The sequence below is a fragment of the Camelina sativa genome, chromosome 13 (genome assembly GCF_000633955.1).
Source record: "Camelina sativa cultivar DH55 chromosome 13, Cs, whole genome shotgun sequence".
In the NCBI taxonomy this organism is placed as follows: Eukaryota; Viridiplantae; Streptophyta; class Magnoliopsida; order Brassicales; family Brassicaceae; genus Camelina; species Camelina sativa.
This window is the reverse complement of record NC_025697.1, coordinates 10,345,148-10,360,051: the sequence shown is the minus strand read 5'-3', so window position 1 is coordinate 10,360,051 and position 14,904 is coordinate 10,345,148. Positions and strand designations below refer to the sequence as shown.

Sequence of the window (14,904 nt, the reverse complement as noted above, 5' to 3'; positions counted from 1 at the left end):
TTTTTTTTTTTTTTTTTTTTTTTTTTTTGGACAAAAGAATTCTCTATATAGTATACATCAAGAGCCCATCGTTTTCTAATCTGAACAATAATATATTTCGAGGAGAAAGAGCATATTGAGTTATGCATCAATGTATGTAGATCCTATTTCTAAATAGACATGGAACTGGCAAGCCATTCGAGTCGTTGTTTATCGACTAATTATTGTGTCAGGAGAAAAATGATATATGGTCTAGATGCATCACATCTTAAATATTATAATGATTGGTCTATGGTCTCTAAGTTGAAGATTCGATTATCAATAATAAAGAAAAAAAGAAAGTGGAAGTCTGGGCCGAAGACACCACACTATATGATAACATTCGGTGACGTTACATATTTATGTACATAAAAGAAATAAGAAATGATTGCAGATTCATGAAGCAAAGCATGTAAAATTTGTGGTGTTAATCCAGTCAACATGTCTGCCCATCGCTTTGCACGCGCAACTTTCACCAACATGATACCATTTAATACGCAATTTTACTTTTTTTTCTTTCTTTCTATGCTATAACTCTTTATAAAAAATGTGGACGTACGCTTACATTTCTCCAATTCCGGGACAAAATTGGCTTCTCCATTGGTGTGGTCTCTCTTATTAAGAAAGAGAAAAAAGAAAGAATCCAAATAAAACTTCAGCGTTCTCAATTACATTGATTTTATAATTTATTTTTACAATGAGGTTCTTCATAGTTTTCGTATCGTACATATATACAAAAAACAAACAAGCATACATACATACGTATATATGTGTGATGCACTGATGCAAAAACATATTTAAACAAATATCGATATCACGTTTGATGCTTTATACCAAACAATTCGCACAAAAGGCAGAAACTCATTTAAGTAGATAATTTAGTTCATTTATAACCTTTGAGGATCTATATAATAATGGTTTTGCTGGATGGACTTGGGAAGCTGACTAAGTTCAAGATTGATATACAAACAACACTCAAAAAATGTCACTTCCATTTACAATTCTCTTTCTTTTCATATTCTCAACATCATCATCTTATTTCATCTGTCCCGCACACTCCAAAATCGCTCGACTTGGGATTTCTCCAAATCTGCTAAAGAATGCACCAGACAGACCAACACAAAAAGTGGCTCAATCTGATTTTAAGTTTTTCTACTTTAATCAGATTCTGGACCATTTCACATTCACACCGGAAAGCTACCTGACATTTCAACAACGATACGCCATCGATTCCAAGCACTGGGCGGGTGCTAAAGCGAACGCACCAATCTTAGCATTTCTTGGACTGGAATCATCGTTAGAGACTGATTTGTCTGCCTTCGGTTTCTTAGAGACAATGCTCCTCACTTTAAAGCGCTGTGCGTCTACATAGAGGTGTGTGTATCAGTGTATATATGTGTGTTTATATAGATTTGTTGTAGCCATGTTTGCATGTAAGTACATACATTATATAATGCAGCATAGGTATTATGGGAAGACGATTCCATTTGGATCAGTAAAAGAAGCGCGAGTACGTTGGGGTATTTGAACACGGCTCAAGCCTTAGCATGTTAGTTAGATAGTTAAGATCCGTGTGATCTTCGATATATTTAAATATAGGAAATCTCTAGAATATTCCTCTAGCATAGATATGATATTGGATTCGATCTCATTTGTACATTGGATCCTATATATACTTTGTCATCGTGAATAACATTCTCCACAGAGTTTCACTTATAACATGATATCAGAAGCCCTAGCCTCCAGCTAGTTTGCTCGATCCTTCTCCGCTCTTTCATTTTTCTCTCTCTTTGTTTCTCACTTCTCTTTCTTCTTGTTCTTCGATTTTCTTGCTCTGCTCCTCTCTATGTTTTCTTCTATTTTTCTAGTACATCGCCATGACCGACGCAACTCAAAAATCCGATAAACCGTTTGGCATCTCCCAGATCAAGGCGTACATCCCCATAACCCTTGACATAGCTAAACTTAACTATGACGTGTGGAGAGAGCTATTTGAGACTCATTATCTCAGCTTTGGTGTTCTAGGCCATCTCGACGGCACATCCACTGCCACTCCGGCGACCCAACAGCAGTGGAAAGAACATGATGGCTTCGTCAAAATGTGGATCTACGGCACGATCTCCCAATCAATCTTAGACACAGTTTTGCTTCGTTTTATTTTTATTTTTAGGTGTATCTTATTATGAAATATATCTAATGCAGGATATCAAGATAATCCTCCGAAGATTTGGGAGCAATGTAATATTTTCTAATGGACTGTCAGATCCTTACAGCGTTGGCGGGTAAATAAGCATAATAATTTTATTCATAATTGTTTGAATAGGTTATCGATGAAATACTATATATATACAATATTTTATGAGATAATTTTTCATATATTATAGGGTTTTGGAGGATCTTTCAGATAGTGTAGTTGCCATCACCACAAATAATGGTAATTTATTTAATATTCAGTTTTCTTCAAACCATTTTTATCCACCAAATTAAATATTTTTTGAATATGATGAACTCTCCCGTAATATTAATTGTAAATGTAATATATGAGCAGGTTCGCATTGTCAAGATATCAATTTGAAGAGGAAAGGAGATCCGGAGTGGCTGGTGATGAAAAGAGAGAAAGAAATTAAAATAATTGATTCTTGGCTTTCAACGTACCAAAAAGATCTAAGAGATCTTAACATATCAGTCTAAGTTTAGTTATACTGTAGTGTAAAACAATAATATTGAGATGCAATAATAATTTACTTGTGTTATATGAAAGGCAGTACTGCTAGCTACTGCACTCGTTTATTGAGATTGGGCTAGAGTTTTGAAACTTTCGACCGTGGCCCTTATATATATGGTTTAAGAACCGAAATCCGAAACCAATACTAATGTCATGTACGTATGACTGGACGTCTAAATACCGAAACCAAGAAGAGATGTTCGATGTCACGAACCATTGAACCTATCTAATTAAAGAGTCTATATTGGATTACTCAACTGCAAACTGTCCCCACGGGAAGAGAAGATTCTGTTATTTAAAAAATCCCTCAAAAACTAATAAAACATCAACTGTTTAAAATTTTTTAAAAATCTTTCATTACCAGAGTAATTAGTAGAAAAGTTTTGATACTAAAAAAACAAAAATTAGTTAATGAAGAGATGATGATGTGTTATTAATCATGGAGAAACTTCCTTCATCTTATATATATATATATATATATAAGATTAAGAGATGTACCGTTGTATATATGACATGAATTTGTACTTAGGAAATAATAGACTGAGTCAAATTTATTGATTGACGATGCAAATCGAATTTAATATTGGAAAAATCAATTGTAGAACCAAAGCATTCTATTTTTTCTTGTCCTCTAGACTCTTAATCAATTATATATGTTTTAAAGAATTTATAACATTGAGCGTGTTCGTTTGGTTGACGCAGATACCTGCAGCTATGGCAGACGCAAGTACACAACTATTGTCGTTGCCGCAGTCACAGCTGCCTGCATCAACCAAACGAACAAACAGGGGCGGAGCCAGTAAGGTGGGAGGAGGTCAACTGATTCCATTAAAAAAAATCTGGTATATTTTTACTTATAAATAACAAAATGATCCCTTTAAATTTTTTGTATTTTGACCCATTAAATTTAAAACTTTCATCTTAACTCCAACAATTTTTACATTTTGACCCTATTAAAATAAAATTTATACTTTGATCCTTAAAAAAATTGCATTTTTACCTCCTAAAAAAAAGAAAATTTTATTTTAACTTTATAAATTTTACATTTTTATTTTAATAGAAAAATTTGTAGTACAAAAAAAATAAAAGTCATTATTGTGGGGGCAATTAGGACTGAGCTTGAGATAGAGAGGTCGTCGGCAAAGCTTGTCTTAACTCTTAGAGTCTAGACCATTGTACGTGGCAAATAAAGTTGGGGTGTTTCTATCTTGAGCTTTGAGATAAGGGTGGCAAACCAAGTTTGTGGTAGCAAGCGAACTGAATATTATTATTACTATTTGGATTGGTGTGTGGTTTATTTGAATTTTGATATGTGTTATGGGGTTTATGGGGTATATGTATTATAATCACAAAGCAATATATATATATATATAAAACTATAAACACACAAAATATAGCATGTATTTTTATTAATTTACATAATTCCTAAAAAGTATTCAAAATAATACTTCCACCCTTTCAAAATATAGAATATTTTAGCTAAAGCACACAGATTAAAAAGTCTTTACTTTTAACAAGTTCAACCAATCAGAAACAATATTACATAATATAAAATATTAAATTAATCTAAAAGTTGCATATAAACTTGTAAACATCCTATATCATGAAACAAAAAATTTCTCTAAAACATCTTATATTTTGAAACGGAGAGAGTATAGTTTACATATTATACTTTGTCAAAAAGAAAAATATCGTTCTAAAAATATGAAATAGAAACTACTATATAAATAAACAAAATCAGTGAATTTTGAATGAAGTATAGAAAAAAAATTAGATAAAAAAATGAAGCAAACAATATAGATAAAAATGCCTCGTTTTTATAATGGCAAATAAAAAAATAGAAATATCTGTTTTTGGTAGTATATCATTGTTTTTGTTTTTGGGTTTGTAGGGACATTTATCATCATTGTTTTTTTTTATCCATGCATCTTCTTAACCAACATATATATTATGTTTTAAATCCATTTTTTTTTTATATCTCCTCTGTATTACAAAAGATGATTTTTTAGGATTTTCACTTAATTAAAAATAAAATAATCTTTAATTATAAATATATTATTTATTCATAACTATTAACCAATAATAATTCATTAATTTTTAAAATTTTCAATTAATGATTCTTGAAATTTATAGTTTCCTAACATAAATTGATAAAAATTTACAGAAAATTATTTTTATGATAAAAAATTCTTAACAATGATAAATTGTGATACAGAAAGAGTATTTGATTTGAAGTAGGTCTATGTAAGAGAACTAGGGACACAATAATATGTAGGATTTAAATTGTTACACTTAATAGACACTAGAGATCACAAATACCCTTCTATCTCTAGAGAACCACTAACCGTAACTTTAGTAATAAACAAAAAAACATTTAATTAGCTCTATTATATTCGAGCGCCTGATAACGTTTACACTGTTTAAGGTGGAATCTCAACAAATTTCTCAAAAACATTTCGAAACTGCATATCACATAATGATGCTTATCAACCTTTCCATGATGAGATTCAAGGTTTTTCCACTAAGAAAACATGGTTAAAGCCCCAATAACAAAGAGAATTTCGAAACATAATAGGCTGTAACAATGGAGTATCTCTGCACTTCCATAATTGTCTCCTTTTTTGTGCCTCAATGGAATCCAAAGACCATCTTCTTTTTGAGTGCAGTTCTAGCAAGGAACTATGGGATTGCTTCTTCTACTACTATGTTTTTTCATTACCATCACATCTTACTACTCTGCTCAACCGAATTGAGACATACTCATCCATTTCGTCACTACAAAACACTCATCAAAAACAAAACTCCTACAACCACAAAAGAGTTAGTACTTAAAACAAAGAAACAAAAAACACGTAAAAACAAATAATATTCGGGTCCTGTCAGTGTCTATATTCTATATACATAATGTGATAAATGTGACAAAATAAGTATGTGGTGGCAAATTGAATTGTAGAGAAACTATTATTTAAGCAAGTCTTGTTTCATCAACCATTTCATCAATACAAGCTTATAAGTGATTTCTCTACATATATTTTGTGTTCAAATAATTATCATTCAAAAGATGGAAGGCAAAACAATGATATTAAGTATGCTCATAATGAGTCTTATGATGGCGCAAATTCAAGTAGATGCGGTAGTTTTAAAGGCTTGTTGCCCGACCCGGGCTGCCAGGATCATTTATAGTGCCTGCATGGTTAAGGGAAAAGGGATACAATATTGTTCAGACATTAGTAAATGTCAAATAGTCGTGGCCAATATTGTATGTCCTAGTCTTCTTCCTCATGACATTTTGGGAATTGCAGGTAAATTGATTTATTTATTTGATTATATTATGCTATTTGTTACAAGATGCAATAAGAACTCAAATTTATGTAATTAAGTTGCATTTTTTTTTTCTTCTACTTAAGGTGATACTGTCACTGAATATTGTAATTTGGGATGTACCTCCTCTGTGTGCGGTGCCTTAACAACTCTTAGGGATTCCGGTAAAGCAACCGTTCTCCAAGCTCAATATATTATTGTTATTTTTGTTGCAATTAGTCATTCCAGTTTTGTTTTGGTGACTAGATCCAAGTGAAACTGTTAATGGAGCGGTTGAACAATGTGTCGAAATATGCTCTACTCTATGCACCAAGGGCTCTATTACTGCCGTTGAAACAGCCTAAACAACCATATCGGAGAAGATAACATATACATATGCGTGGAGGGGTGGTCATCTTCCATGGTGTTGTGTTCCTTATCTTCAATAATTGTCATGTGTGTGACAAAATGCTAGACTCTCAGTATGCTAGCATTTTATAAGTTGTTTCATGATTGTGTATGTGTCGTAGAAGGTTGTCGATCCCTAGATTGTATATGCTTTCAACTTCATTCCTATCATCTAAATAAATAGTTATATAAATAAAGAATTATATGTCTTTATAACTTTCTTTTTTTTTCATTGGCTTTCCGCTTATTTCTGTATAAAAATCAGCTAAGAGAAATACAACAGATGCCATTAGCAACGGTCTCTTAAGACTGACCATATTTAATTTCAAATTATTGCTAAACAAAATTCCAAACCTCTATGATATATATTATATAAACCATGCACGAATGCCACTGATGTGGGGATGAAGATGCAAGATCCACGTCATGACGTCAATCAATTGGGAGAAACGAATAACGATTTAGGGGTTAACACACTCGTTACTACTGCACGAAAAGAACTAAAAAGATCCAGAAACTCAGAAGTGATGATTTTATTATATTGTTTGAGATGGTTATACAACGAAGAAATATGAGATCTCAAATTGCTTTTCTAAATGATGAAATAAATATGGAAAATGAAGTTGGGGTGCTTCTATATTAATTAAGTTTGAGATAAGGGTGACAAGCGACGTTTGTGGTAGCAAGTGAATTTGATATTGAAGATGACTTAATATCGATAGAAAAATAATCTGACTGGTGTAACCGTAAGTGGATGGTTAATTCACTTGCAAAATAATTGGTACTGAAGTCTACAAGATATTAGGAATACTGATTAAGTTAAAATCAAATAAAGAGTTTCCATGGAGAAACAGAGACTTTTTAATAGTCCTTTACTATTTTACATTGAGATTCTCTCCCATACGAGTTGTTTTTAGTTTTCTCATCTTAAATTGTCACTTAGAACTACTCATAGGTGTACAAGAAAAAAGGGACTATAGAATAAAGCCATTTTCTCCTAGACACGGTTATCAAGAAACCTTCCCCAACTAAGCTTCCCGGCGCTGGTGAGGTCTTTGCCCGCCGGCATCGGGATCAAATCGACATTGCTCAGCTCTTCTCTATCAGTTTTTTCTAGGTTTTTTCCTCAATTTGTTCTTTTTTTTCACCCTTCTCAAACCCTAATAAAACCTGTCTCGATTCACACCAACGAAAACTGTATGTCCCCACCAATCTGTCACCCACCGGAGAGAATCTCTTCACAAATTTCGGGCACCAAACATACTCTTCCCTTACCGTGGTCTTCTCTAGTGGAACTAGGATTTTCTCTAGTGGACCTAAATTCTATCGCCGATCCAAACCGAGGTTACCGACTCTTCCCGCCGATCTTTCAACCACCGGAGGTGCGCTTTGCAGCACAAACCACTTTGTTACTCTCGGGTAGCCGTCACTTTGCTGATTCAACTTGGCAATCATTTGTAAAGTTAGGATTTTCCCCAGTGGACCTAACTACCAAGGGCGATTCTGATGTTACTATATTTTACCATATTTAAGGCCTTGTTTAGTTCATGTTTTGCATCATATAGAAATGATTCCTTAGGTTTTATAGCCATTTATGTCCAAATATACACTTATGATGTTTAGAAGCATGCATTGCATACATTTGTGCATTTGGAGTATTATTAGGTGTTATGGAGCTCTAAAAGGGTAAGGAAGGACTTGGTGTTATTTCTGGAGCTAAACAAGAGGACTGAAAGTATCAGGAAGTGGATTCGCAAGGCAACTCGACCACAGCACTCGACCATGCACTCGACCGAGTGCTAGGTCGAGCTCCATTTTACTTTCTTGCTTATGCATTGTTATGTTCATGTTTTCTTCTGCTTATTAGTTAATTCTGCTTAGTCTTGTTTATTGCACTTGTTCTACAGTTTAATTCAGCATTAGTATTTTCTTAAAAAAAAAAATATATATATATAAAGAATGAGAAAGAAAAAAAAAAAAATAATGACTCGATCAGGCACTCGACCAGGCACTCGACCCAGGGTTTGAGATGACATTTGATGTTGTGTTTTGTTTTCTTATTTCAAATTTTTATCATAATCATGTTAGTACTTGTATTTCATCTATGACATAGAAAAACCTAAAAATTTGAAAAGTTTTGCATATTAGGATCTTGTTAGTATGTTTCATATAGGACTGTTTCATATTTGCATTAGGGATCTATGATGAGTTCAGCCTTGTTAACTTGTTTAAATTAGCTAGACTAGGATCAATGCCCAAGTTAATAGTACTTTGATGCTAGTTGAGTGAGCTAGAAACATAAGATTGAACCAAGCCTTGAATTCCTATATTGCATTTTGGTCTAAATTGAAGCATGTTGTGATTTGATGTCATTTCCTACTTATAAGAACCTAATATTGACTTGTAATTATCTGGTTGTGCATAGTTTTAAACTCATGGATACCATACACATATTTGGATCATCTTTTTCCTTTTTACCACTCTTGTTGATCCAAGTAGCTGATTTCACTTTTAAATCAGTTTCTCCTACCCTTAACCAACCCTTCTTTCAAGCCATGTTTATTCTTGAGTGTGTGAGGCCTTTTTGGGATTGAGCTTGGTAGAAAGTGTTAGGTTTGAGCTGACAAGAGTAAAGCCTTGTGTAGTTCTAGTTTGCAATTTTCAAACTAGATAGGACTAGGTGGTTTAATTGTTGGGTTTGGGACTTGGTTGTTTTGAAAAAAGAAAAGAAAAGAAAAGAAAAAAAAAAAAAGAAAGAAAAGGTTAGAGTCTTTAGGAGGGGAATGTGTTTAAGAGAATTTAAGCTCTAGTGAAAGAATGGGAAGTATAAAGATTGTTGAAGATGGTTCTAACCAAAGAAAAGAAAGAAAGAAAAGAAGAGTCTAGCAAAAAGCTTTTATGTCTTAAAGATTAAGAAGAAAAGGGAACCATATCAATTAGAAAGAAGTCCCCATTCCACTAGTTGATTCAAATAAGAAACCTCTCCTAAGGCTTAAAAACAAAAAGAGAAAAAGGGTACTTGAGAAGAGAAGAAGACAAAGGGTAGAATTAGGACCATTTGGGATTAGAATGTTAGGATCAAACACTTTGGGTGCCTTTGGGTAGACAAGGTTTTGTTCTTGTATGTGTCTATTAGTTCTTACCTTTAGCCTTCTTCTAAAGCTCAATCTATTTTTATGAGAGAACCTTGACTTAATGAGCCCCACTCTAAAGAGAGACCATCCTTGTCTCTAAACCTTTATCTCCAAGCCAAATGAGTTTAAACATTGCACAATCTGATTCATGTTCTTGCTTAATGAATGTTAAAGGAAATGATTGATCTGAATGCATGTGGATATCTAAGGCTTGAATCAGTAGAGGTTGTGATAGGTCTGTCTAAAGTTTTTAAGTACAGCTCATTCACCTTGCATCATAGTACTAGTAACTTGGACATTGATTCTAGGTAGCTCATTAGTAAGTTGTTAGGTTCTAAGATCCCACTTTCAAACCTCACCTTCCTACTCATGTCTTGTTTATTTGCTTGAGGGCAAGCAAAGACTAAGTTTGGGGGTGTTGATGTCACTATATTTTACCATATTTTAGGCCTTGTTTAGTTCATGTTTTGCATCATATAGAAGTGATTCCTTAGCTTTTATCACCATTTCTGTCCAAATATGCACTTAGGATGTTTAGAAGCATGCATTGCATACATTTGTGCATTTGGAGTATTATTAGGTATTATGGAGCTCTAAAAGGGTAAGGAAGGACTTGCTGTTATTTCTGGAGCTAAACAAGAGGATAGGGAATATCAGGAAGGTTCGGAAGTCCACTCGACCACAGCACTCGAGCATGCACACGGTCGAGTACTCCGTCGGATGAATATATCGAGCTCCTCAAAGATCGATCCGAATGAAGATCTTCCGTTGCGATTCAGCTTCTGCATCCTTCATGAGAGTTGTAGGAAATTGAGTTATGTTTCTAATGCCGGTGGTTTCAAGTCAATCGGAGGTGTTGCGCCAGAGTTATACGGATTTTACTGAACAGATATCATGCCAGATCGAAGACTGAAGCTACTTGACGGACCAACCACTCGACCATGCACTCGACCGAGCACATGGTCGAGCTGACCGCCGCCTCTCTGTTTTGTCCTCTAGCTAACTAGGGCTTCTCTCTCTTTATTATATATATGTGTACTGGCACTTGTGGCCGAAAAGGGGGAGACCCTGGAGACCATGTAGACACCTCATAACCTAGTTTTTGCCATTTTTAGCTTCTTTTACTTTATTGCATCATCTCTTATCTTTTCTCTAGATTTTCACACATTTGTAACCTTGATAACTTTGAATCTGTTGAATATTTGCTTTCACTTCTTTGTTCAATATTGTTCATCTTTATCTCATCTTTCTAGTCATGATAGTTTCATTAATTTCTGGGTTTGTGTTCTTCATGATGATTTTTAGATCTTATTAGTGGCTTAGGATCTTAGGGATGGATTAGGCTGGGTAAAGGTTATGGTTGTTTAGATTGGTCAAGCTTGATTGTTATATATCTCTTCTAGATTAGATATGCTCTATGCTATTCTTATACTGAGAGGGTAAGGATAGATCTTAAGCTTCTTAGCATCACACCAATGTCTAAGTTGTTAGATAAGGCTAATGCTAGAGATTATCATGAAGCATGCTAAGAGATTAGATGTTTAAAGTGATTTTTGACATTGATGATCTGGGTTTTAATGCCTGCTTTGATATGTAATAGCTAGTGAGAACTAGGTCTAAGAAGTATCTTGGCTTGATTGTTATTGTCATGAGAATGGATTAACATGTATTAGAAGATCATTGTCTAGAGATAGCTCATTGTTGATTGAGGTTTGTTGACCAATTTAGATAGCCATAGCTTGAGTCCATCCCATGAATCCATCCTTAGGATTTTCTTTGTTTATTGATTTCCCTGTTTAAGTATTGTTAATTGCTTGTTGTTTGCTCTGTTTTCATTATTTGCTCTGTTTCTGTTCATTCGCTTGTCAACTCGACCTCCCACTCGACCATGCACTCGACCGAGTGCTAGGTCGAGCTCCATTTTACTTTCTTGCTTATGCATTGTTCTGTTCATGTTTTCTTCTGCTTATTAGTTAATTCTGCTTAGTCTTGTTTATTGCACTTGTTCTACAGTTTAATTCAGCATTAGTATTGTCTTAAGTTGCCTTAGTTCATTGCATTTCATTATTGTCATTAGGTTGTTAGAAACAAATCAACTTGATATTTGGCTTAACTTGAATGCATTGATCACATCTTGACTGCTTACATATCACACTCTTTATGGATTGACATCCTTTATGCTACAACATCATAAGGGAATTGAAACACCTTGCATTACATTCTGATCATTCATACTTATGTTTGTTTGTTTGATTGCATCATTCATTCATTCATAAGTAGATACTTGAAAAAGTTCTTGTTTCAATTGGCGCCGTTGCCATTAGGGTGTTTATATGTTCCAGTCGAGATTTCATTGTTTCAAGATTAAGCTATGTTACTTTTGATTCTATTACTCACCTCTCTCTTGTTCTGGTGTTGTGTTTTCATTCTCAGGTACCACTCGACTAGGCACTCGGCCGAGTACCTCAATGCAAACGGTCGAGTGCTTGTTCGAGCACCTGGTCGAGCACTTGTTCAGAGTCTCAAAAAAACAGAAGAAGAGGTGGAAATGGAACTACAACAGGATCAGATTGAACCTCCAAGGAGAAGGAAGATTGGTGATAGTGATGCTCCCACTACTCATAATCAGAGATATGGGATAGTGCCTCCTCCTGTCCACAACACAACCTTCACAATCAAGACTAGTTTGATCTCAATGGTTCAGAGCAACAGATTTTATGGACTGCCTAGTGAAGACCCCCTTGCACATCTTGATGAGTTTGATAGGCTCTGTAGCCTTACCAATATCAATGGAGTTAGTGAGGATGCCTTGAAGCTGAGGTTGTTTCCTTTTTCTCTAGGAGATAAAGCACATCAGTGGGAGAAGACTCTACATTCTGGAAAAATCACCTCTTGGGTTGATTGTAAGAAAGTCTTCCTTGCAAAATACTTCACTAGTTCAAGGACTGCACATTTGAGGAATGCCATTTCAGGATTTCTCCAACAAAATGGTGAATCTTTCAGTGAAGCATGGGAGCGCTTCAAAGGCTACCAGAGACAATGCCCACATCATGGATTCAACAGGGAATATTTGTTGTGTACTTTGTATAGAGGTGTTCTTCCCAAGATCAGGATGCTCCTAGACACAGCCTCCAATGGAAGCTTCATGAATAAAGATGTAGATGAAGGTTGGGACTTAGTAGAGAACTTTGCTCAGTCCAATGGCAATTACAGTGAGGAATATGATAGAAGCTTAAGAGAAGGTGTTGCTTATGAGGAAGGGCATATAAAGGAACTACAAGCCTTAGATGAGAAGCTTGAGAAGCTAGATAAACTACTTCTAACCCAACAAAAGCAAGTACCTGTTGTTTGTGATGATGAGAAGTTTATGGTTCAAGTCTATCCTCCACAACAACTCCAACAAGCTCCTGCTCTAGATCAAGAGATGAAGAGTATGCTTCAACAACTGCTACAAGGCCAAGCTATTGGAGATATGGAAAAAAGTACTAAGCTCACAGAGATGAAAAACAAGATAGACTCCACATATGGTGCCCTTAATATCAAGATTGAAGCTTTAACTTGCAGAATTTNTAGTGAGGAATATGATAGCAGCTTAAGGGGAGGTGTTGATTATGAGGAATGGCATATAAAGGAACTATAAACCTTAGATGAGAAGCTTGAGAAGCTAGATAAACTACTTCTAACCCAACAAAAGCAAGTACCTGTTGTTTGTGATGATGAGAAGTTTATGGTTCAAGTCTATCCTCCACAACAACTCCAACAAGCTCCTGCTCTAGATCAAGAGATGAAGAGTATGCTTCAACAACTGCTACAAGGCCAAGCTATTGGAGATATGGAAAAAAGTACTAAGCTCACAGAGATGAAAAACAAGATAGACTCCACATATGGTGCCCTTAATATCAAGATTGAAGCTTTAACTTGCAGAATCCTTCACCTTGAGAGCAAGAGTGAATCTTCTTCTTCTAGACAACTCAATGGGACATCAATTGACAATCTAAATGAGTATGCCACTGCCCAAGCTATCTCTCTCAAAGAACTACCTTCAAAGCTCACTGAGGACAGTGACAACCAAGTTGGGGAGAATTTTCTTCAACCAGAGCTGCAGAATGAGAAGAGAACTGAGCTTGAGACACAACTCGACCATACACTCGACCATGCACAAGGTCGAGTGCCTGATTGAGTCATTGCTCAAGAATCTAGCAAGCCGGTTCGGTTCATTCCTCCTCCCTATCAGCCACCTTTGCCATTTCCAGGACGGTTTAAAGAGTAAATGCTGAAAAATTACAAGGCTTCTATTGATCAGCAAGAAATGATGGTCTTGAGTCATGAACCTTTGTTATAAGATGCTGAAATGAAGGATAAGCCACAAGTTAAAGAGCTAAAGGAGAAGAAGCCAACTATTGATGGACAGACCTTCAGGATTAAAGAGAAAGGTCATGAATCTGAGTCTGAAATTTTTGAGGGTGTGAATGAGGTAAAAAGAGAGAACTGGACCTACTGCTCGACCTACCACTCGACCGAGCACCTTAAGTCACTCGACCGAGTGGTACCAAGTCACCGAAAATACCCAGACTTCATCCCCGAGCTTCACCAACAACAAGAGCCAAGAAATCCTTCCTCTGATGGTTTGTTTGAGCTTCAAACTGTCAACATTCTGCATGATCCAGTGTGGGAGTTAACAACTAAGGATGAGGAGATAAGGGGGCAAATTAAGAAGCTTCATGGTGGAGTGAGAAGTTCATCTCCAAATAAAGCAAGGCAAGGTCTGAGTATTATTAACAGACACAGTTCTTTTAGCATTGACCCAGGAATAAGAGGAGCAATGCAATCTCTAAGAACTGAGGGGACTTCACCTCCTCTCTATGACTCTTCCAAAGCATAAGAAGTATGCAAAATCAAGCTTAGAGACTTTAAACAAGCTCACTTGGGAGGAAGTCCCAAAGGTATCCTTGTACATATTGGTTTAAGTTTCTTGTTATTTTGATCTTGTTTTCTTTAGCATTATGGTTCAGGTACTAGGGAGGGAGCTTAAGCACTTGGTAACATTTTCATAAATGAATCCCACCCTCAGCCCATCCCAAGTAATACTCCAACTCTATCTTTGTCTATACAATTGCATTTCTTGTTTTTATGTTGTTTCTTGATTCTTAAATCCTTTTCCAAATTTTTCTTACACAAGGGACTGTGTAATTTAAGTTTGGGGGAGGGTTTGAGATGACATTTGATGTTGTGTTTTGTTTTCTTATTTCAAATTTTTATCATAATCATGTTAGTACTTGTATTTCATCTATGGCATAGAAAAACCTAAAAATTTGAAAA

General features: G+C 35.2%; 1 protein-coding gene and 1 long non-coding RNA gene across 4 annotated transcripts; both read left to right on the top strand.

Moving 5' to 3' along the window:
- Positions 887-2,751, top strand: LOC104736301. Of its 3 annotated transcripts, none has more exons than XR_002034826.1 (4): positions 887-1,392; positions 1,478-2,300; positions 2,403-2,452; positions 2,567-2,751. It is a non-coding gene; the product is annotated as an uncharacterized LOC104736301 (long non-coding RNA). The 3 variants fall into 3 exon arrangements; XR_002034825.1 differs by having other exon boundaries at positions 894-1,392; positions 2,221-2,300; XR_002034824.1 differs by having other exon boundaries at positions 892-2,300.
- Positions 5,736-6,679, top strand: LOC104736300 (probable thionin-2.4). Its single transcript, XM_010456262.2, has 3 exons — positions 5,736-6,045; positions 6,151-6,228; positions 6,311-6,679. The coding sequence occupies exons 1-3, from the start codon at positions 5,805-5,807 to the stop codon at positions 6,406-6,408; spliced, it is 417 nt and encodes a 138-aa protein (XP_010454564.1). The 5' UTR covers positions 5,736-5,804; the 3' UTR covers positions 6,409-6,679.

Bases quoted from the DNA above. Each gene is read 5' to 3' on its own strand.
- LOC104736300 (XM_010456262.2), top strand. From the start codon at position 5,805: ATGGAAGGCAAAACAATGATATTAAGTATGCTCATAATGAGTCTTATG. The intron at 6,046-6,150 runs GTAAATTGATTT...CTTCTACTTAAG, and splicing joins TGACATTTTGGGAATTGCAG to GTGATACTGTCACTGAATAT. The intron at 6,229-6,310 runs GTAAAGCAACCG...TTTGGTGACTAG, and splicing joins AACAACTCTTAGGGATTCCG to ATCCAAGTGAAACTGTTAAT.